Genomic DNA, 22,891 nt, shown 5'->3' on the forward strand with positions numbered 1-22,891 from the left:
CAGCCCCGAAGACTGGGCCACCTGACCTGAAGTGACCGCGCAGGAGGAAGCAGCCGGTGTTTGGAGTGTGGGCTGTGCCTGACAAGCTACTTGTCTTGGGTTGGGACCGACAGAAGCCTTTTGTCTGCCTTTGTTTGCTTCTGGAAAGCAAAGACATTTGTTTACTTTCCTGGCTGCACCAAGTTCCACTCAGCCGAAACCTGGTGTGGTGAGCACGGCTGGCCTGGGATGTGCTGGAATCCCTCCAGTCCTGCAGCATCGGGACATACTGTGTTACAGGACAATCTTGACCCAGTGTTACTGAGTGTTCGCCAGTCGCAATAAATCACTCGCACAGGTGCCCAAGGAGCCTGTGTGCCAGGTTTGAAGTTCTGCTCTGTCTAGGACGGGGCACCCTGCATAACCCACCCTGCACCCCACCACCTGGGCTGTGACATGCCAGAGGACGTTACCAACAAGCTGTTTAAAACTGGGGTGAGGGGTAGCAAGGGCGCCCCCATATACCAGGAGGGGGGTAGGAAGGGGCACTCAGGGCGCAAGTTGGGTGGGGCAGATTCAGACCCGGAATGGGGTCGTCCCTAAATCCTGCAAATCTCAAAAGTTCCTCGTGACACCCCATAAGGACCCAGAGGGACAGACACGAATGAGCTTTCCGGGCAGCAGGTGACGGGCTAGATCCGACCCCAGAGATCGCCGGGAAGTTGAGGACAGAGACGGAGGAGGACTGGCCGCCACCGAGTGGCTACGGAGGGAGAGACCTACGACTCCAGGTGCGGGGGTTCCGCCCAGGACGCCGGCGCGGCTGGGAACCCGCAGAGTCCTAAGGTGGGCGGGTCTCCAGGTGGGCGGGTCTCCAGGTGGGCGGGTCTCCGGTTGGGGCGGGTCCCTACGAGAAGCGGTCTTTCCTAGGGAGGGCACCGCGCCCAGCAAGCGGCAGCACTCCAGGGGCATCGTGGGCAGAGCTGGCCGGGGTCGCGCCCCGCGCCCTCAGAGGGGCTCCAACTCCACCCAACCCCGTGGCTGGTGGCCCGACCCACCCCCCTCCTCTCCTCCCAGAGGCCCAGCCATTCCCTCCACCCACTTTGGTCCTTGGCCACCCCTTTCCGCCGGGTTCCAGCTCCTGGCCACGCCCACTCAGAGGCCCCGCCCCATCCCATCCTGACCACGCCCCATGCCAGCCCTCAGCGGCCCAACTGCGCAGGCGCAGGCCCAGGTCCGTTTGAAAGCATGGCGCCGGCGGGCCCGCGGCTGGTGCTGAGCGAGGAGAAGATCTGGGAGAAGAGCGGCCTGTCGCCTCACCGCGACCTGGGTGCGTGGCGGCGGCCGGCCGGCCGGCGGGCGGGGGGCGCGGCTGAGGGCGCAAGCTTCCCACCAGAGGGTCAGGATCGGGCCAGAGGCCGGCACAGGGACCGAACGGTCAGAGGCCAGGGGGTGAGGGGTGGGGGTCCCCAGGGGCACGTGTGCCAAGGAGGGGTGAGGGGTGGAGGGCTGGGCATGGGGGCCTGTGCGGGGAGAGGGGGGAGGTGGGGGGAGGTGGTTGGGAGGGGTGGGGGGCCTAACTGTAATTGTAGATTTCTCTGTTTCTCCTTTCACTCCGTGTGTGTTGAAGCCGTGCTATTTGTTGCAGACTATTGAGGATTTGTATGTCTTCTTGTTGGAGTGACTCTTGTAGTTAATACTTTGTTGAGTCATCCACTTTATCTGATGTTAGTGTAGCCACTCCAGCTGTACTTTGGTGTTTGCAGGGCATATCTTTCCCCATCTATTTACTATTTTATCTTTTAACCTTCCTATATCGTTTTGTTTGAAATTAGTTTCTTGTAGATAGTGAACAGTTCATTCATTTTAATGCACTCTGACAATCTCTGTCTTTTATTGTGTGTTTAGACCATTTACACTTAATGTAATTATCAAGAGAGTAGGGCTTACCTATGCCATTTTATTATTTGTTTTCTGTTTGTTCTCTTTGTTTTTCTTGTGTTGTTTCCCTCTTCCTGCTTCCCCTGTGGTTTATTTGAATATTTTTAGTTTTCTATTTTGATTTGTCTTTTATATTTCTGAGCATATCTTTTTTTTAATATTTTTTTTATTGATTTCAGAGAGGAAGGGAGAGGGAGGGAGAGATAGAAACATCTCTGGTGAGAGAGCGAGAATCATTGGTGAGAGAGGATCATTGATCTGCTGTCTCCTGCTCGCCTCACACTGGGGATCGAGCCCGAAACAGGGTATATGCCCTGTCGGGAATCTAACTGTGACCTCCTGGTTCCTGGTCCAGAGGGTGATGCTCACCCACTGAGCTATGCCAGCCGGGCTAAGCATATCTTTCTGTGTAGCGTTTTTAGTGTGGAACATAAGCTGAAACTTTATATGCAATTCTTGTTTTTGAGATTATGATATCTCGATTTTATGAGGATTTCTTTTCAATTAAAAAAATAATGTTAAAATCTCACAATTTTCTTTTCTTAGCTGAACTTCAGTCATTATCTATTCCTGGAACTTATCAAGAAAAGATTACTCACCTAGGAAATTCTTTGATGAGTTTAACAGGTCTAAAATCTTTAGATCTCTCACGCAACTCCTTGGTTAGTCTGGAGGTAAGTTTTAGGTTTGTGTCGTCTTTTTTTTCTTTTTAAGGAGGAAGTTGGAAGAGGTTGTTTTATTTATTTATTTTTTTAATCCCCAGCCGAGAATATGCTTAGAGAGAGGGAAGGAGAGAGAGAGAGAGAGAGAGAGAGAGAGAGAGAGAGAGAGAGAGAGAGAGAAAGAAACATCGATGTGAGAGAGAAACATTGGTCAGTTGCCCTTCGTATGCTCCCTGACTGGGGATCAAACCTGCAATCCAGGTATTTGCTTTGACCTGGAATCGAACTGACAACTTTCGGTGCATGGGATAATGTTAAACCATCTGAGCCACTCTGGTGGGGCTAAGTTTGTTTTTTAAAGGAAAATTTATTGCTATTAATAGCAGTAGAAACTATAATTAAAAATGCAATGTTTTATAAATATGTCTATAATACTTGTAAACTGTATACTTAACAATGATTTAAGTGTGCGGTTGTTTTTCTGTGTTTACTATGAACTATATTTCTTATGCATCGCATTACATCTTTACTACTTTGCCAGCCAAAAGTTGTAACTCTCTGATGAAGACCGTTGTATCTTTAAAGGGATAAAATAAAGCCCCAAAGACTTGTGTGTGTGTGCCCATCCCTCTCCATCCCTCTATCAGCTGTGTTTTTCTTCAGCCACTTTCTGCACTGCACCTCTGTTTATAGTCTGCCTCTCGGTGGCTGCAGGCCTTTGAATGGCAGGGCCACTAGTGCAGTCTCACTGCAGGGGGTCTGACCTAGCAGGGGCTCATTCCTGATGAGTGAGTGAGAAGTTACCCAGGTGATGGCAAATGGTGTATATAGAGAAGGGTTCTTGCCTGAAAGAAAGGCAGGACATCACTGCCCTGGATCATGGTACTTTCAGCGCCCCTGACATGGGGGTCAGGAGTCTGCTCAGAGTTAGGCGAGTTACAATCCAGGTTGCACCCAGTGCTGGCTCATCTCTCAGCGTCCAATCCTCAGTTTTCTAATCTGTGAAATGGGAGCAGTAGTAGGGCTTACCCTGTAGGGTTGTGTGCAATGGGATGAAGTTATTTGTGTAAATCACTTAGCGTGGTACCTGCCAGCTGTCCTTAGTAGTCACAACTGTTGCGAACCTCCCTGAACAGTCATATCACTGTGTGCAGGACAGAAATTGATAGACAAGAACACATTTCAACCTTATGCTCTTTCTATAAATTATAAGTGCATTTGTTAAGTTGGTTGATCACTTCCTACGGTGGGCCTGTTTTTCTATATGTTTATTTTTAAAAGCATAAACTCATTCAGCATTGTGTCCTGTTAACAGGGCATTCAGTACCTGGTTGCATTGGAAAGCCTCAATCTCTACTACAACTGCATTTCCTCGCTAGCAGAAGTGTTCCGGCTCCACTGCTTGACTGAGCTCACGGACGTGGACTTCCGACTGAACCCGGTGGTGAAGAATGAGTCTGATTACCGCCTCTTTGTTGTGCACATGCTCCCAAAGCTCAGACAGCTGGGTAGGTGTGGTGTGCTCACACCCTTGCTCAGTAGAGCCCTGACTGGTGTTTGGTACTGTCAGATCCATCGCACTGTTGATCTCCCTGAAAAGGGAAGTTACTTTCTACTCTGATGGCATGAGTCCCTGTATTACAGGATGGGTCTTGTAGGAGAGCTGCCTGGGAAGGTGCCAGGGAGCCCCATGGCCAGAGAGAATTGCCGGGACACCAGGAGCACCGGCATGGGCTGTACTGCTCAGACTCATTCTGGCTTCGCTGTCTAGCTGTTTGACTTGGGCCTGTTCCTGAACTTCTGGTGCCCTGTTTCCATGCATGGCCCCTGGGCATCGTCTCGGGCCCAGGTGGACGGCTGGATTCTACTGGCTTTGCATCTACCTGGAGAAATCCAGGACTAGAAGTTCATTGTGCCACACCCTCCCCCAGGTGACCGGGATGAGAGAGGGTGTTCTGTTGGCAGGTACTGCCACCATTTAGGCTTATTAACCCATTTCTCTAAAAAAATGGATCTCTGTGACAGCCTCACAGGCAGAGCTTGCAGGTTGCCAACTGGACAAGTCCATTTGGGAGGATCACACCCAGGGAAGCCACATCAATGCCTTCCCACCTGCCTCACCACCTACCAGGAGGGGTCTTTGCCCTGAGCAGTGAGGCCACTGGCGCTTCCGATGCTCCCTCGAGTCGCACTTCAAGGGGGGAGAGCTGGAGCATGAGTCCAGGATGCACTGACATGCAGGTCACGGGGAAGGGAGGCAGGGGCCCTCAGACCCTTAGTCTCTTGTGTGAAGGGCGGTGGGAAGTGCTGGGTAGCTGGTGCAGGAATATCTGATTGAAGGGTGTGGTCATGTTCCCCAGTGATCACAGCATGTCCTCAATCTGCAGGCCCATTCACTTCTCGGCGAGGCTGGGGATGCATTTGAGGCATCTCCATCTCCTGGGTTCTGACCTAATGACACCAAAGTGAGACCCACATCAGACCAGCATTTGTCAGGGAAGACATTGCTCTACCACTATTCCTGTGGTAAATACTGAGCTGCAGGCAGACCACTGCCACTGTCCTGTCACTTCCAACCAGTGTCTGTAGAAACCCATGTTCTGCATCTCTTGGCTGTGAGTGCATGTATGCACATCTCAACAGCGCATGCATGTCAGCTTATCCCCTAGTCCCCTCTCTGCACGGCCTGGGCCTGGGAGCAGGGCTGGGCTGTGGGTGTGAATAACTGACCCCCAAAGGGTCAAACCTACTTAGAATTTCAATGTTTCATTTTAGTTTTTAGATATTTGGGAGAAATAAGTGCTTCTGTTCTAACTTTTGACTTTAAGTAACTTATAAATAGTTGAATTTGGCTCTTTTTCAGAAGCATTACAATTCTTATGGGAAATTTTTGCAATCTTCAGTCTTAAATCATTTGTCATAAAAGTTTTAGGTTCAGAATTGTATAATGTTAGTATAGAGAAGGGAAATGAGAGTCTTGCCACGTGGGAAAGATATTTTCAGACATGGAAAAGGAACATAATTGAAACTCAAAGTCATCGCAGGCCTGGGAGTGGCTGAGCAGAGGCCTCAGGCCAGAGCACACATGTGGGGACAGTTTACACTTATCTCTCTGTCTCCCAGTCCTGAGGATCCACACACACAGCTAGGCCGTCTCCTCTCCAGTGTGTTCAGAAACCTCACACCAGAGATTCTTAGTGCGCTCAGTGTGGTTCGAGAACCTCGTGCAGCACCCAAAATGTACCTTGATGGGAGGGAGCCCAGGAGGATGTGCTTGTGTGAACTTGGCTGTGTATTTCTTTTCCTGCGGCAGTAGGCTGCCTCCAAAGCAGTGTCTGAGGAGTGAGCTTTGTGGGAGCAGGGCAGCCCTCTTGCAATCAGCACCCAGCATCCCTGAGAAGCCGCGTGTAGCCACCAGAGCCCAGCATCCCTTTACTGGGTCTACTCGGGGCTTATGGGGGACGCTGTGGCGCGGTCAGCCCCAAGGGGACAGAAGGCCCGGAACAAGTGGGGGCAGCCTGGTCACGTGTGGTGCGCTGCAGGGCGGGATGGGGTGCCGGAAGGTGCACCTGCTTCATGGTGGTGCTTGCTGGTTTCTCTGGCATCTCTCCCCAGATGACCGTCCCGTGAGAGAGAGCGAGCGGAAGGCATCCCAGTTGCATTTTGCTTCAGAGGAATCACTCGACTCCACACAAAGCCTCCCAGCTGTTTGCAGAGGTGGAAGGTATGGACATGAGTGGTGCTCAGGCTTATCTATTCATAGAATGACTGAGTAAAGGATATAAAACTGTGTATTAGCTCACACATGTAAATGTTTCTGTGCTCTGATCGCCACTTAAAGGGCAGACATGCAGGAAAAGGAAAAATGCCCGGATACCAGCTGGGACTCAAGGAGACAGTGGGACGGAGTCTCTCTCTCTGTTGTCCACATTTTCTGTACATTATTTTTTAATGTTGAAATGTTTGTTAAACTAATACATGTAACATAAATAGCACAGAAGACTTGTGATGAGAAGCAACAGTCCCCTTTCCCCACTGCCCGGCCCACTCCTCAGAGCAGCCACTTCATTCACTTCTGTGATTGTCTCTGCTTCCTTCCTCGTCCCCGGACAATACACATTAGTTGCCATTTTTGGGTGTGCACACTTGAAGCAGGACCTGACAGCTGCCATAGCCCCTCCCACCCCGTGGTGACAGTTTGTGGACTATGCCCTCCTGTATTCTCAGCTCAGTGCCCTGTGGCCAGTGCTCAAGGCTCTGCTCTGGTGGGGCTGTGGGAGCACGTGCCCATCTGTGCCCGTCTGTGCCTTCCCGCTCCTGCCATCTGCATCTTTATGTTTAATTTTAGATCGTCAGGGTCGATAGTATTTAAATGTTCTAAAGCCATAAAGAGTCTTCATGCTTTGTGTATGGTTGATTCTAAAGGCAAAAGTCAATAAACTGTTTACGTTTCTTATAATGTGCTAGGATTATTCACTCCTTGTACACCATTTTGTTTTGTCTGAAGTTTTTAATAGGTATTTTTTCTTCTTGCATTATATGCCTTAGCTTATTTATAAATCCCTTATATGTAGAGGTCAGCCAACTTTTTTTGTAAAGAGCTGGAGAGTTAATATTTTTATTAAATTAAATTAATTTATTTGAAAGTAATTTATGAAATTTTTTTTCTATTTCCAACTTTTAGGGGAAGAATCAAATGATCTCTCCACCCCGACAAAAAGAATTCTTGCTTATTTATTTCTTTTTTTTTCTAACACTTTATCATTTTTTATTACTGTTGATCTACATTATTATTTTAGTTTCAGGTATACATCCCAGTGATTAGACATTACATAACTTACTGAGTGATCATCCCAATAAATCTCACACACATCTGACACCATACTTTGGTTCTTGAACAAACCCTAGTGGGACTCTGCACATGCTGGAGGGTGTGATGACATCACACACCTTGCTTTCCATCACCAGTTGTCCTGCTGGGTCCCTCCTCGACCTCACTTTAGTAGAGGCACCAGAGCCACTTCCCGCAGATGCACCAACTGCTCTTCCCAACTGCTCTTCGCACTCGTGCCCCGCACAGGGTCTGCTCGGGGTGGAGCGACAGCACTGAGGTGGCTTTTCTTTGCAGGCTGCACCACTCCAGAGTTAAGTGCCCTGACCCCTCAGCCAAGAAGTGCTTAGTCATGGATGCGGATGACGAGGCCGTCCTGAACCTCATTGCCGAGTGTGAGTGGGACTTGAGCAACCCTCCTAGGAGTACGAGTTCCAGCCAGAAGGAGCAAGAGGATGACTTCCATAGTTCCCAAGGTACACTGCTCCCCCCGAAGGCCCAGCGGGCCCAGCTTGCTCTGGGCACAGTTGTACTTTTTAGGAAGCTTACCTTTAAATGTATAACCTTCATGAAGTCCTGCGAACTTGTAAATATCAGTAATTTGGATTACAGAATTATAAAAGAAAAAAGTCATGTATTTAAGTCGAGTATAGTCATATACTGCATGTGGTTTAAATTGTATTCTCCTCAGATCAAGTCCAATTGTAGGGAGGAGGTAAAAGGTCCAAGTGGGCAAGAAGAGAGCATGTCCTGTGGCTAGTGGAACGGGCGTCTGTGTCAGCCAGAAGGGGGTGTTCACTTAGCGTCAGGGAGCGCTTAGAGCTCGGGCTGACGGGTTAGAACAGCCGTGGGCAAACTACGGCCCGCGGCGGAATCCGACCCATTTGAAATGAATAAAACTAAAAAAAAAAAAAGACCGTACCCTTTTATGTAATGATGTTTACTTTGAATTTATATTAGTTCACACAAACACTCCATCCATGCTTTTGTTCCGGCCCTCTGGTCCAGTTTAAGAACCCGTTGTGGCCCTCGAGTCAAAAAGTTTGCCCACCCCTGGGTTAGAACTTTAAACCTGGCAAGCTCATTGTGAAGCCTTCCAGTGCATGTGTGAATGTCATTACTGTGCCAGGGACTCTTTCCCACTTGGACTTTTGTATAAGCTTTAGCACCATTTCTTCCTCCATTATGAGTTTCTGAGAGCTTTTCATGAAGACGACAACAGGCTGAGGTGTAAGTGTGGGCTGAAATCCCAGGATTCACCTGCTGGCACAAAGACATCTGCTCTTTGGGTATCCTTGCCAGCTCTTAGATTTTCAGTCTTTTTTATTCTGGTTGTTCTTCTGAGTAAATATTAATACTTAATTGTGGTTTTAATTTGTATTTCAATAAAGTCCAGTTTATCAGTTTTTTCTTTATATGATTTGTGCTTTTTTTGTGCCCTGAAAAAAAAAATCTTTGTCTGTCCCATGCTCGTGAAGATTTTCTCCTGTGGACGTGTAGATGTCCTCAGGTTCCAGTGTTCAGGTCTGTGCTCCTCCACGCTTAGAGTGGATTTGTGACCGTGGTGAGCGATGGGTCAGGTTGTCTCCCCCTCACCCCACCCCATATATCCAGTTGTGCTAGTGCCATTTGTTGAAAATACTGTCTTTTGTCTCATTTAATAACCCTGACACATTTGTTAATTCCGTTAACCTGAGTCTCTCTCTGGGTTCTGGATGCTGTTTTATCTGTCATCATGTCTGTCTTTGTATCGATGCCTCACTGTCTTGACTCCTGTTAGCACTGTTTGCAGTGACTGCTAGACTCACTACAGGTTTGGTGGTTGCATTATTAACCCACTCAGTCATCTTTTTCTGATTTAATTGATACACTTAATAGATATAATACACTGCCAGAAGCTTAAAATGTAATTTTTAATGAACTAAAACTTTTAAAATGTTCTTTAATAAAATAGAATCCAGACATCTATTGAGTCCTCACTTAGTCCAGCACCAGTGTGGGGACTCCATAAAGAAGGGCCATGAGAAGAGAAAAGGCAGCTCCAGAGGATGTTGTCCAGAAAAGAGGCTTCAGAACCAGTACTGTGGAGAGCTCCCACCCCAGCAGGGAGACCAGCCCGAGGCCTGCTGCTCCTTCGGACATCATGTGCACTTCCTCCCACACCCAGGTAATCTCACGCAACAACCGCCGTTGACTCCTTCTTAATCATGTCTATTTCTCCTATTCTCTTTCTTTATCTGTTTGTGGGACTTTGTAAAATGTCTTAGGAAAGAACCTTATACATTGAAATTTAGAATACAACCACCCTGGCCGGATGGTTCAGTTGGTTGGAGCGTCCCCTCCTATGATTCCCCATCAGTGGGGTTAGAGCGTCGTCCCCCCCACTCCACCCCTTCTCTCTCTCTCTCTCTCCCCCTTCCTTCTCTAAAAATCAATGGAAACATATCCTTGGGTAAGGATAAAAAAATTTAGAATATTCATATTTCAGATTCCTAGTTTGTGAGTTCTTTGTTGCTTTTCTCTACACACACACACACACACACACACACACACACACACCATACACACATACTTTTTCTCCCTCTCCCTCTCTCTCACTCACACACGTACAATTTCTTATAACTGCATGGGCCCAAGTTATGACAATAGCTGTATTTTAAAAATTAATGATGAAGAAAATAAGTTAATTGAGAGTGTTGTGTGCACACATGTGACAAAAATGTCAGAAAACTTCCCAATATGAGTGAACCTAGCACCTTCCTGAGGCTTGTTCAGGTGAGTTCTTCAGAGTTGGGGTGGGTTGTGGTGATGACCTGCCCAGGTTGCCTGTGGCCACTGCAGAGCAGGATGTAGTGCTGAGTCCAGGTAACATGCCCTATTATATTCTCTACTTTCATTGTCCTGGTGGCTTTTACCCTATATCCTGAGGCTTCATAATGATGCTGTGGTGTATGGGTGCACAGGACCTCCATTTCTGTTGATGGTCAGAATTCATCATTTCACCTTTGTTCACAAGGTGCTTGTGCTTGACCTTTAGACCTCTTTATTGACCTGTAGTCCTTGTGAATTCCCAGAGTGAACACAGAAAGGCTGCCACGGCAGAATAAGAAAGTTTCATATCTACATCATCCAGACCCCCAAAGTCAGCACTGACCACATTTGCTCTGTTGTACGCTTGCCCTGCCCTGTGTACATGTGTATGTGCATGTTTCTGTGTGTGCATGTACACGTGTGCATGTATAGATGTATGTGTGTCCTTATGTATGTACGCACACACTCTCTTTGTCAGCAGATGTGGGGCCATGTCCCCTGAGGTAGGGAGGGTCCCAGGTACTAAAGTTAACAATCTCCTAAAGGAACAAATTGTTGAGTCCTCTTCTAGTTTCCAAAATTTTAGGTTTTTACTCATCTTTATTATACATAATTCTGGCAAGAAAACAGATAATCATCTGTCAATTAATTTGTTAAAGTTATTACTTCAGTCTTGTCACTCTGATGGATATTCCATATGTGCACACATGCATACACACACAGTGCGTGCACAGGTACCCCTGTGCCCAGAGAACTTGGTCTGATGAGGGTTGTGTTCTCCCCTCTGTTATAGACTGCATAGACGTTGAGAACTCAACCTCCACTTCTCAGACGACTAGTTTGTCAACACAAAAGGTGTTAAATCCTTTGCCTGGTCTTGAAAAGTACAGGAAGCGGAGAATGCCTGGAGGGAGATTCCAGGCGCCTGCAGACCAGGAATGTCTCAGCTGCCTGGAGGAGAGTCTGAACAGGCAGAATGGCTCTGAGAGCAGGAGCGAGAGGACCTGTTCTCACCTGGAGGCGTCTGAGTCTGAAGAGCAGAGGCCCCACAGCACGAGTGGCGCCAGGGAGGTGAGCAGAGAGCTGAGGGTAACTGGATGTTCTAGTTGAGGGGCTGCTGTCTTTGGTAACACCATGTCTCCTATTTTCAGCATTAACTGTGATCCCAAGATAAATACAGCTCTTAAATGCACTTTTCCTTGGTGTTTGTCACCTCTCTATTTTGCTAGAAATGTGCTTCCATGCATTGGGACCCAGACATGGCAGGCTGGCTCCCGGCTGGTCACTGCAGGCTGCGGGTCAGAGTGTGCTTTTATAGAGGGCCTGCTGTCATCCATTCTTACATGCAGTCTCTCACTGTCCGGGTTGAGGGAAGGAAGGAAAATGGGATGTGTTGAGGCCTTTCCTGTCTGCCAGGGGACAGCACCAGGGGCAGAGCTGCGTCGCAGACTTGCATACTCGCTGTGGGGCTGGGACTTTATAGGAGGGGGTGCTGCCCAGGGCTCCCTCTCCTCTTGGCTCAGCTATGACCTCATGGTGGTCGTCCTTATGGAAAGGGCACAGCCCGTGCTCCTCATGTGTGTGACTGCACTGTGTCCACCCTGAAGACCCTGGCTCTGTACTCATGCCTGTCACCCTGGCCCAGTGTCCGGATTCAGCTTCTGATGGAGGTGTTTGTGCCGAACACTCACTGGGGGCTGGTCTCAGCCTCAGTTCTAGGCAGCAAGGTGCCCGGCCTTAGTGCTACCATGCTGACCAGTTATAGGATACTAGAGGTCTGGTGCATGAATTCATGCACAGGTGGGGTCCCTTGGCCTGGCCGGCAATCGAGGCCTATTGGGGGGTCAGCCAGCTAGGGGGAGGGACCTTGGGAGGTTGGCTGACCGGCCCCCCAATTGGGGCCTATCAGGAGGGCCGGCCGGCCAGGGGGAAGGGCCGTGGGAGTTGGCTGGCCACGGGAGGTTGGCTGTGGGAGCTCACTGACCACCAGGGGGCAGCTCCTGCGTTGAGCATCTGCCCCCTGGTGGTCAGTGCATGTCATAGCGACTTGTCATTCCGGTTGTTCTGGTCGTTCTGGTCATTCCGGTCGTTCAGTCTTAACAGTCACTTGGGCTTTTATATATAGAGATGGGCTGTCCCGCCCCTGGTGTGAACTTGGGCCGAGCAGTGCTCCCTTGGCATATGGTGTTAGGAGCCTTGTGTTTCAGGAACTGAAATCCTGTGTCATGGTTTTGTTTCCATTGCAGGTGTCTCCCAAACTGCTCTCAGCTGTGCCACCTGGGAAGGCCATCCTGGGGGTGGCGCTCCTAGAATCACTCCTTGACCTGGTGGACAGGTACTGGAGTGGCTGCAAGTCCCTGCATAGCAATGAGGTGTTCCTGGGTGAGTTGAGAAGGGACAATCAGCTCATAGGTTCAGAGCCACATGCAGGCCCACCCTTTGGGTAGCATTGTGTTAGTGGGTACTTGCTCTCCCATGGGGTTCTGGGTTCCTCACATGATGCACCCTCCTCATCAACTGTCACTGTGGCTGCTGCACTGCAGGGAGCACCCTGACAGTGTCCTCTCAGTAACTGGGGGCTCCCCTAATGTGTAGCTTTTGATTTTCCCAGCCACTGGCTCTGGTGTTTGGGCAGATGCCTCATTGCCTGGTTTTGTTGGAAGTGCCATTCGCAGGTATTTGGTTCTCATGGCTTTGTTTTCACGTGGGGATTTGGAGAGGTTAAAAAGCTGCTACTGTCTTCTTCGAACTGGTATTTGCCAAGATTTTGATGGAAATAAATTTTTATGGAAATGACTGAGGTCCAGGAGGATGGCCCCTCCCCTGAGAGGACTTTGGTTTGCTTCCATCTGATGCCTGGGTGCAAGAGCACATTGGGGACCCATCACCCAGAGTCGGAATGTGAAACAGGGTGCTGCATCCCCAGTGAGACACCTCTTTCCTCCTCAGTCTGCGGTGCAATGTTCAGTGTCCCAATGGGAGTGGGGAACTGCCAGCTCTCTCCTTTCAGGGAGACCCTGGGCCCTGCTTGAAGCTGCCATCCTAGCCACACCAGAGACTCGTGAGCATTTCAGAATCAGGATGCCCCAAGAATGCTGATCCCATAAATCTATACCCTCTCAGGGTAGCAGCAGGGCTGTTGAAGAGAGTGTGGTGGGCTGCTAGGGCATTCAGCCCAACCATCCTAGTGGTAGCCTTCTCCTGAGGGGTACCTTTTCTCAAGAACAAAACTTTTTTCTGCTCTTTTCTGCCTCTCATGCTTGACTGGATGTAAAACAGCCTGAGTGAAGGTAATGTCAGTGGTACCTTCGTCCCTTTGCCAGTCCCCATGCCTATCTGTGTTTTAAGGCATGTAGTGTGTGTTATTCAAAATGTATTTACCATATTTTGTTTACACATTCTTTTGGCATAAATGCAATAATAATACTTGATTTTTACTTCTAGCTCAGGCAAGACATGTTTTGTCATCTGTTCAAGATTTTACAGCAACTCAGGACAGTTCGACAACTACGAGTGAAGAAATTAACTACCTGACTCTTGAAAATAAATCTTTACAAAATCACCTTGTTGAACAACAGCAACAATATAGTGAGAAGATGAGTGAAGTTGTGTCGGAGCTCAATAATACTCGGAAAGAGATGGTGAGCCACACCCCTTGCGTTTCCTTTTCACAGATGGGGTAAAAACATTGTTTTGACTTCACAGAATGAGGGGAGATTCTCCATTCTGCACTTCCCCTTAGCTGCTGCCGGGCTACAGCACTGGGGCTCCTCTTCCCTTCCAGGATCACAAACCCTCCCCACAGGCTTTCCCCACCTGGGGGGACTCTGGCCTGACTTTGTATCACTCCCAGACCCCACAGCAACAGCAATTTGCAGATGGAAGCATCGCCACTTCTCCCAGCTCTACCTCTTTTGACTGGTTGCCTTCTCTTCTGAGAGAGGGTGAGTGGGAGAGACAAGAGAAGATGAAGCTGGGCTTAAAGTGGGGGTTTTGTGGCCCCATGTTCCCTGGCCCAGGTTCCCCAGACCTCTGAGGAACCCTCCCCTGAGAGGACTTTGGTTTGCTTCCATCTGATGCCTGGGTACAAGAGCACATTGGGGACCCATCACTCAGAGTCGAGGGAATTTCCACCACCAGGTGGCACCAAAGGGCAACAGAGCCAGCACAGCTATAGTCATAGGACCCCAGGTGTCCTGTTGGACTTGAGGGAATTTCCACCACCAGGTGGCACCAAAGGGCAACAGAGCCAGCACAGCTGGGCCTACTAGCTGAGCCTAAGACTCCTGGCGGTTAGGGATGCCCTTGTCCTTTGTAACCTCACCATAAGACCATCACACTTAAATGTCTACATTAAAAAAGAAGAAAGATCTCAAATTTACAACCTAAATTTAAACCTTATAGAACTAGAAAAAGAAAAACAAAGTAAACCCAAAGTTGACAGAAGGAAGAAAATAAAGATCAGAGCAGAAATAGAAAATAGAAAAGCAATAGAAAAAATCAACAAAACTGAGTTGGGTTTTTGAAAAAATATATGTACAAAATCAACAAACCCTTAGCTAGACTAAGAAAAGTAAGAGAGAAAAATCAAAATCAGAAATGAAAGAGGAGACATTACAATATATGCCTCAGAAATAAGTAAAAATCAGAAAGGACTATTATGAATGATTATATGCAAACACATTAGGTAACCTAGAAGAAATGGATAAATTCCTAGAAACATGCAACCTACCACGATTATATCAAGAAGAAATAAAACCTGAACAGACCAATAACAAATAAGGAGACTGAGCAGTAATCAAAAAGCTCCCAAAGAAGAAAAGCCCTGGACCAGATGGCCTCACGGCTGAGTTCTACCAAACATTGAAAGGAGAATTAATACTGAATCTTCTTAAACTCTTCCAAAAAATAGAAGTAGAGCTAATACTCTCAAACTCATTTTATGAAGCAGCATCACGTGGTTTCAAAGCCAGACAGACACCACAAGAAAGAAAATGACAGGCCAATATGTTTGATGAACACAGGTGTAAAACCCTCAGTAAAATACTAGAGAACTGAATTCAGCATTACGTCAAGAAGATTATTCACCATGATCAAATGGGATTTTCCCCTGGAATGCAAGGCTGGTTCAACATATGCAAATTAACATACCACATTAACAGACTGAAGGATAAAAACCACACAATCATCTCAATGGGTGTAGAAAAAGCATTTGACAAAGTTCAACGTTAATTCATGATTAAGAAAAATAACCTCAAAAAAATAGGTAGATAAAGAACGTATGTATATACAACATGTATTCAGCCTTTTTTAAAAAAGGAAATCCTGCCATTTGTAACAACATGGATGGACCTCAGGTTAAGTGAAGTAAGTCAGGCCAAGCAAACTCCATGATCTCACTTCTATATGGAATATTAAAAAGTTGGAGGGAGGCTACCTGCCCAGGTGGACCATAAAGGCCTGGGTTCTGTCTGTACTTTTGCTGTGGCGACCATGGGGTTTTCCTGGAGGAGGTAGGGCTTGAGTAGCCAGCCACTACATCTGTTCCCCTCAGCACCAGTGCTGTGGGTCCTATTGAAGCATACCCCTCCCCAGGGAACATGGGAAGGTGGGTGCTCCCTTGTGAACATGGGAAGGTGGGTGCTCCCTTGTAAGCTGGACTACCCCTTTTCCTGTCCTCTCTGCTGACAGGGAAGATAACGACATTTCAATCAATGCCAGACTGCACATATGACAGTGATTCCATAAGATTATAATTCAATCAATGCCAGACTGCACATATGACAGTGATTCCATAAGATTATAATGAAGCTGAAAAGTTCCTATCACCTAGTGATGTCGTTTCTGCCCTGACGTCATAGCACAAAAGTTGTAAAAATCACCAGGGCTGTGGTGATATGGGCAACGGCTTTAACCAGGGTGTGCCTGCGGATGACATTGGGGAGCTCCTAAAGGTGGTGCTGTGGGACCAACTACTGAGGAGTTGTTGGAACAGGAACAGGAATGCATAGCTGAAGAAGAAGCAAGAGAAAAGGAAGCTGCAGAAGATGAAGAAGAACCCCCAAGAAAATTCACAGTGCAGGGTTAAGCAGAAGCTTTTGCAGACCTCAACAAGCTCCTTAAAAGGTTAGAAAACATGGGCCTCAACACCAAAACTTTTTCATTAATAGAATGCTCGTGGTGCATTTTCTGTTTACAAGCAAATTATGATGGAAAAAGGAAGCAGGCTGAGCAAACCACCATGGTCATACTTCTACAAAGAGTGATGTCCTCAAGTAGAGCCTGAGGCAGGTCCTTCAGGAGGTGTTCCAGAAGAAGGCATTGTTATCGTAGGACAAGACAGCTCCATGCCTGTTATTGTCCCTGCAGACCTTGTGGGACAAGATGTGGAGGTGGACAACAGTGATACTGGTGATCCTGACCCTGTGTGGGCCTAATGTGTGAGTTTGTGTCGCAGTTTTTAACAAAAAAGATTAATAAATAAAAAAACAAAACATTTTTTGCAAAAAGGTCTATAGAATAAGGATATAAAGAAAAAACATTTTTATACAGCTGTATAGTGTGTTTGTGTTTTAAGCTAAGTGTTATTATGAGTAAAAAAGTTTTAAAAAATTTAAGTTTATAAAGTAAAAAAGTTATAGTAAGTTAAGGTTAATATACTATTGAAGGAAAACTATTTTTTGTAAATTAGTGTAGCCTAATGTACTGTGTTTATAAAGTCTACAGTTGTGTACAATAATGTCTTAGGCCATCACTAACCACTCACTCACTGACTCACCACAGCAACTTCCAGTCCTGCAGGCTCAGTTCATGGTAAGTGCCCTACACATGCATACCATGTTTTCTCTTTTTTAAAAAAATATTTTTATTGATTTCAGAGAGGCAGGGAGAGGGAGAGAGAGATAGACACATCAATGATAAGAGAGACTCATTGATTGGCTGCCTCCTGCCTGCCCCCCACTGGGGATCGAACCCACAACCCTGGGCATGTACCCTTGACCTGAATCGAACCTGGGACCCTTTGGTGCACCGAGCCAAACCAGCTAGGGGCCATGTTTTCTCTTTATACCATATTTTACTGGACCTTTTTTGTGTTTAGGTATGTTTAGACCCACAAATACTTACCATATGTTACAGTTGCCTGGATTATCCAGTACAGTAACATGCTCTACAGGCTTGTAGCCAGTGTACAGTGGGCTGTACCATCTAGGTTTGTGTACACAAAATGATGAAATAACGCATTTCTCAGAACATATCTCTGTTGTTATGTGACAAATGACTGTACAGCTTTTCACACTGATTCAGAATTCTGATACATAAAAGGAAACTACTATCTGGTTATTTCAAAGGATTTTATTTAATTTTCTATGTGCATCTTGTTGAAATTGATTTGTCATTTTAAAATGTATTGTTCTGTGACCTTAGGATGACTTGAGGCAACATTTAGACAGATCTTTGGAGGAGAATAGTAGCTTAAAGTCTCTCTTGTGCAGCATGAAAAGAGAAGTAAAAAATGCAGATGCTTCAGCTGCGTTAAACTTGCAGATCACTGGTGAGTTTATGATCTGTTTGGGACCACTACTTGGTGAAATGTACGTGTTCAAACACTCATGAGGCTTATTTTAAATTATTACCAAAATTAAGAGCCAGCAAATAATGTAAAATGGGTATTGGAGCCCACACCCTTGGTTAGTCTGAGTTGCCTTGGCTCATGGATGGTGCGCATGCTTGCCCATGGCACGCTCAGGTGTATTTGGAAGGAGAGCTGTGCCTGAGGGAGAGGCGCCTCCCCTGTGGGCTCCGACAGGTCCTCACTGCTCCAGTCCTTTGACTCCTTAGGAGCTCAGGGATCATCCCATGGCTGTGGCGCCATGGGCCGTGGTGCCAGCCTGTCTGCCCCTGGCGTGTGCAGGGTACTAGCCTTCTGCTCAGCCTTGTCTGTCCCCAGCAGGCGCAGTGGCCTTTCTCCTTGATCACTGTACTTTCCAGACCCAGATCATTTTCATTTTCCTCTCTCCACTTCTTTGATTCTGTTTTGCCATTTTACAAAAGCCCACTCTCAGTATTTCAGGTTCAGATACTGGGCTTTAGAATGAGGAGGTGTTGGTGGTATCTGTTTTCCATGGTAACTTTCTCTGGGTGAAATGGGGTCTCTTGAAAGTTTTAATTTCACTGAAGAAGGACAGGTTGAGCATCTTTTCCCATTCTCACCTCTCAGGGATCCAAAAGCTTTTATTGAAAGATCCAGATAGTAGCTATTTCAAGGCCTTACATGTGGCCTCTGTCCCAAGTCCTTCTGTGGCCTTTGTCACATGAATGCAGCCACAGAGAGTTGCCCTGGTCTGTCCTTGCCCATTGTGTTTACTGGGCTAGTTTATTGAGTGGCAAGAGTTGTTCACAGTCTTCTCTTTTTTTAATTCTTTTTAAAGAATAGTTTATTGATTTTGAGAGAGAGAAGGAGAGGGAGAGAAACATCAATGCAAGAGCACAATATGGATCAGCTGCCTCTTGCACGCCCCCCACCAGGTATAGAGCCCACAATCCTGGCATGTGCCCTTGACCAGGAATCTAACCAGCAGCCTCCTGGTGCACTGGACGATGCCCAACTAACTGAGCCACACTGACTAGGGCTGAATTTTTATTTTAAAACTTCCCCCTTTGTACCTTCTGTTTCTTTGAGATGTCATTGGCATATTCACTGCTCTTGGGTTCCTTCTAGTTCAGCCTTCATTTTGCCTTCTTGCCTGAGCTCAGCCACCCCCTTTCTAACGTTGTCTGATTCTGACTTTAGTTCATTCTGAAACCGTTGTGGTTTTGATCTGTTCTGGGTGTGGCTTTTGTTGTGCTCATACCATAACTTTTGTGGGGTTTGACCTCAGTACGTCTCTATTGTTCATGGTGAAGTGAAGTCTGTTCTGAATTTCTAGAAGGAGCAGGGCAGACAGCTTCTCTAACTTCACAGATAAATATGGTGGCCTCCTTTGCCCTGGACCCCTCATCGTCTGTTTCTCTGCAGAATGGCCCTGTTCTAGGAGGGACTAGGCAGGTCAGCCCAAGGGGTCATAGGTTGCTCCAGCCCCTTCAGACCACAGAGGACACCTCCCACTCCACCCCGGGTTCATCTCATTAGAGGAGGCTGAACCCCTCATGCCAGCCCTGTTCCGTAGTTAGCCTACGAGGATTTCCCAGGAAAACGGGACACTTGGAGGTGCTCCGTCCTCAGGTCAGCTGCCCCACTGCTGAGTGGATACCACAGACGTGGATACCATGCAGGGCCGTGGCTGCCTCATTAGGGGTCTTGAGGCTACCTGGTCACCAGGTGCTATAGTGCTGTCTGTGGGGTTCTGGTCTTGTCATCTAGTTACTCTTGGTGTCAACTAGTGTGGGGTACTGAGCTCTGGCCCATGCCACCACTGCCCTCTTCCCAGAGGCTCAGCATGCCCTCCAGGGAGGTTTGGGTGGACACAGATTCTGAGTAACGTTTTCTTGTCCAAGTGCAGGAGGACGCCCTCCATTGCTGGGGTGATCTTTGTGAGAAGGACCCGCTGTCAGTGTTGGCATCCCTTTGCCCATTACCTTCCCGCACTGGCTTCCTCAGTGTCAGTCGTGTGGTTTGGCAGTGGCATGTCTACATGTGGAATTATTGTATCCTGGTTATCCTCGGTTTGGATTTAGGAGCCAATAAATAGTAAATTTCTCCCCCACACCCTCCTGCCTTGAGAAGGAAACCCAAAGAGAGGCAACACCCTATAGATGGAATACAGGCACATGCTCTGTCATGGCTGGACATGGGACCAGAGACCTGTGGCCACACTGGGCTTCCAATGGCTGGCAGTTGCTTCTCCTGAAAGCCTCAGGTCCTCCCCTTGCCAGAGCTTGATGCTCTGTGGAAAAGAGGCCCTGAGGCCCACCTCTGTCATCACTCGGCCCTCCACACAGGGGTGGGTTCCTCAGGGATATCTGCAGGGCAGATCCCCGCAGCTTCAGCCCCCAGGAGGGAGCCAGAACTGGGTCCTGGGGTAGACATGGCTGGATGTGTTCACCCCTGCCTTTGAGTTCCTTACAAAAATTGATCTTTTCTAAGCTATATTCTTTTTCTTGTGTCCCAGGTCCAGTTTAAACTCGAATTGTTTTAATGTTCCAGATGTCTAAATGAATTTCACTAAATAGTACTACCTATTTTCTTTATCAGGGCTTCAAACAAATGTGAAGAGGCTCTCGGGTGAAATTGTGGAGTTGAAGCAGCACCTTGAACATTATGACAAGGTCCAGGAGCTCACGCAGATGCTGCAGGAAAGCCACAGGTGCGGGCGGGGAGGGGAGTGAGGCATGGAGCCGAGGCAAGGGAGGGTCCAGGAGCTCACGCAGATGTTGCAGGAGAGCCACAGGTTCCGGGGTGGGGTGGGGGTGGGGGCTGTGGAGCTAAGCAGTGGAGGGTGCAGGAGCAACAGCTGCTGGTGGCCAGTGTTCTGGGCCCGCATGTGTTGCTGTGCTGACTTGGCACTTCCATGAGCTTTTCTTTCTGCTGCAGTATTCTGAGAGGTGAGGGGCATGTGAGTGATGATGCGGGTCTGTGTTCCCTGAGAGGTGGGACTAAACTGAGACTAGATAGAGCAGCAGAAGGAAGGAAATGAGACACAGTCACAGTACAGGGAAGTGGTAGGCAAGGCAAGGTCACTCCCTGGAGCCCTACGGCCCATCTGTGGCAGGTCACAAGGTATTGGCACCGTGGGATTAATGTGGACAAGGCAGGGTGCAGAGCCTCTAAGTGCAGTGGAGTGGGGTTCACCAGGAGGTGTCCACTCTGAGCCTCCGCCTGGTCAGTGGCTGTTTCTGTGGTCCAAGCAAACAGGGCTGCCACCTGCATGGGGGGTTGTCAGTGGGGAGACCTGTGTGGAGAAAATGGCCCTGCTTTCGCCCATTTCTTGTGATGCCACAAATGTGCTTGAGTCATTGCTGACCAAGTGAGTAGTGCACTTTGGCAAAATACAACACCACTTTCTTTCTGAAGTCCCCTCTATAATTAAAAATGGTTAACAATATTTAAAAATGAGGACTTTTCAATTGCACTATTACACTGCTACAATGTCAGGATTTTTCAAAGGGTCCTTTATATTTGACTGGGAATTAGAAATACTTCAGTGTGGAGTCTTTTCTAGAATTAGAACATTGTTTTGCTGGCCATAGACTATGACAAGTCTTTTCAGTAAACCATGCACGGCCAGAGCATTGAGGGATCCATCTATTCATGCTGAGTTGGGTCCGTTTCATGGATGCCGCCAGTGCTTGCAGGGCAGGTGATGGCTGAGGGGTTGAGTCAGACTTGCCCGCCCCCGTCCCCCTCACCGCCGCCCCCCCCGGTCTGGGGGCAAGGGGCAGATCAGTCGCCAGGAGAGATCAGGAGGGGACAAGTTCGTGGGCCTGGGCATGGCTGGGGCATGTGTGGTCAACAGGCAGGCTTGGCCAGGTGAGAGAGGATGCTGCTGGAGAGGACAGCAGCAGAGCCGGGACATGGCTGCCCTGTGTTCTCTCCAGTTCCCTGGTCAGCACCAATGAGCACCTCCTGCAGGAGCTGGGCCAGGTGCGGGCTCAGCACAGGGCCGAGGTGGAGCAGCTACACTGGAGCTACAAGGAGCTCAAGAAGACCATGGCCCTGTTCCCAGTCAGCAGCACCCGCCTCAGTGGCTGCTCCTAAACCTGACCTTCCTAGTGTGGCGTGCACGTGTTTTCTTTACCTGGTGTACTTGTTGATGAGAGTTGTTTCTTCTGTTTGCAGTTATCTTGTGATTTCTGAAATGTAATCAGGGCCCACAGTTCAGTTTGCTAAAACATTCTAAAAAGACAGGATTAATCTAGGCCCTTCACATGTTTTGAGACAAAACACTGACATATTTTAAGACAAACAGTTTGTTAATTTTTCATCAAATGTCTTAAGATTTAAAAAAATCTTGTGTTTTTCTGCCTAATGTAAAAGAGAACTATGTATGATGATTAAAGAAAATAATTTATTGTATAATAAGCAGTTCTTATTTAATAAATGAATACATTGTTCTAAAAAGTGGCTCTTCATAAATTATAACTGATTTTATCATTGAATTCTTTTATAATACAAGCTATGTACCATGGTTGGTGAGCAGAAAAAAGTAAGTTCCAGGACTTAATAAAAGTAATATTTATAGTGTGGGAAACATAAAAAATAAAAACGTTTTGTGATATTAACATCCTACAGTACAAATATCTACCCATGCTCTGGCTCTCTTGCTTACAGTGTATTTCTGAAAATTATGTCATAACAAGGCATAAAATTAGATTTTTTAGTTTGAAAACTTTATATCTTATGTAATATTCGCTTTCTTTGATAAAACAAATTTTTTAGAACAATGTTTAATTGATTGAGGAAGAAGAACGGGCCTCGGAGAAGATGCTGTGTGTAGCTGTGTGGGTCAGGATTCTGGGGAAGTCGGGGGCATCGAGTCTCCCCCATAGAGGGGTCTCTGGGCTTCAGGTGTCCTTCCATTCACCTGTCTGGTCACGGTTGTGTCCAGAAGCACCAGTTTTTATACTTAGCCGGAAAATGTGTTATACCAAAAGTATGTGGGTGGAATTTCTTGTCATCAGATCATTTTTAAGCTTATTTATTGTTAATGTGGTTAATTACAAAATTTGC

At 47.4% G+C, this 22,891-nt stretch overlaps 1 protein-coding gene across 4 annotated transcripts; it reads left to right on the forward strand.

Annotated features, from left to right (window-relative positions):
- The first annotated feature begins 1,166 nt into the window (after window positions 1-1,166).
- CEP72 (centrosomal protein 72) lies at window positions 1,167-22,282 on the forward strand. 4 transcript variants are annotated; one of them, XR_002828594.1, is made up of 12 exons: window positions 1,167-1,309; window positions 2,467-2,594; window positions 3,898-4,090; window positions 6,198-6,306; window positions 7,711-7,889; window positions 9,368-9,580; window positions 11,018-11,295; window positions 12,471-12,606; window positions 13,669-13,865; window positions 17,718-17,776; window positions 20,417-20,528; window positions 21,760-22,282. XR_002828594.1 is itself a non-coding variant. In XM_006081446.3 (12 exons), the coding sequence occupies exons 1-12, from the start codon at window positions 1,228-1,230 to the stop codon at window positions 21,917-21,919; spliced, it is 1,914 nt and encodes a 637-aa protein (XP_006081508.1). In that variant the 5' UTR covers window positions 1,167-1,227; the 3' UTR covers window positions 21,920-22,282. The 4 variants fall into 4 exon arrangements, 2 of the variants coding, with proteins under 2 accessions (XP_006081508.1, XP_023607603.1); XM_006081446.3 differs by having other exon boundaries at window positions 17,650-17,776; XR_002828593.1 differs by lacking the exons at window positions 20,417-20,528; window positions 21,760-22,282 and adding an exon at window positions 16,395-16,664 and having other exon boundaries at window positions 17,650-17,775.
- The last annotated feature ends 609 nt before the right edge of the window (window positions 22,283-22,891 follow it).

This window comes from Myotis lucifugus, unplaced genomic scaffold (assembly GCF_000147115.1).
Source record: "Myotis lucifugus unplaced genomic scaffold, Myoluc2.0 scaffold_0, whole genome shotgun sequence".
Taxonomy (NCBI): domain Eukaryota; kingdom Metazoa; phylum Chordata; class Mammalia; order Chiroptera; family Vespertilionidae; genus Myotis; species Myotis lucifugus.

Bases quoted from the DNA above. Each gene is read 5' to 3' on its own strand.
- CEP72 (XM_006081446.3), top strand. From the start codon at position 1,228: ATGGCGCCGGCGGGCCCGCGGCTGGTGCTGAGCGAGGAGAAGATCTGG. The intron at 7,890-9,367 runs GTACACTGCTCC...TTAATAAAATAG, and splicing joins TGACTTCCATAGTTCCCAAG to AATCCAGACATCTATTGAGT. The intron at 9,581-11,017 runs GTAATCTCACGC...CCTCTGTTATAG, and splicing joins GCACTTCCTCCCACACCCAG to ACTGCATAGACGTTGAGAAC.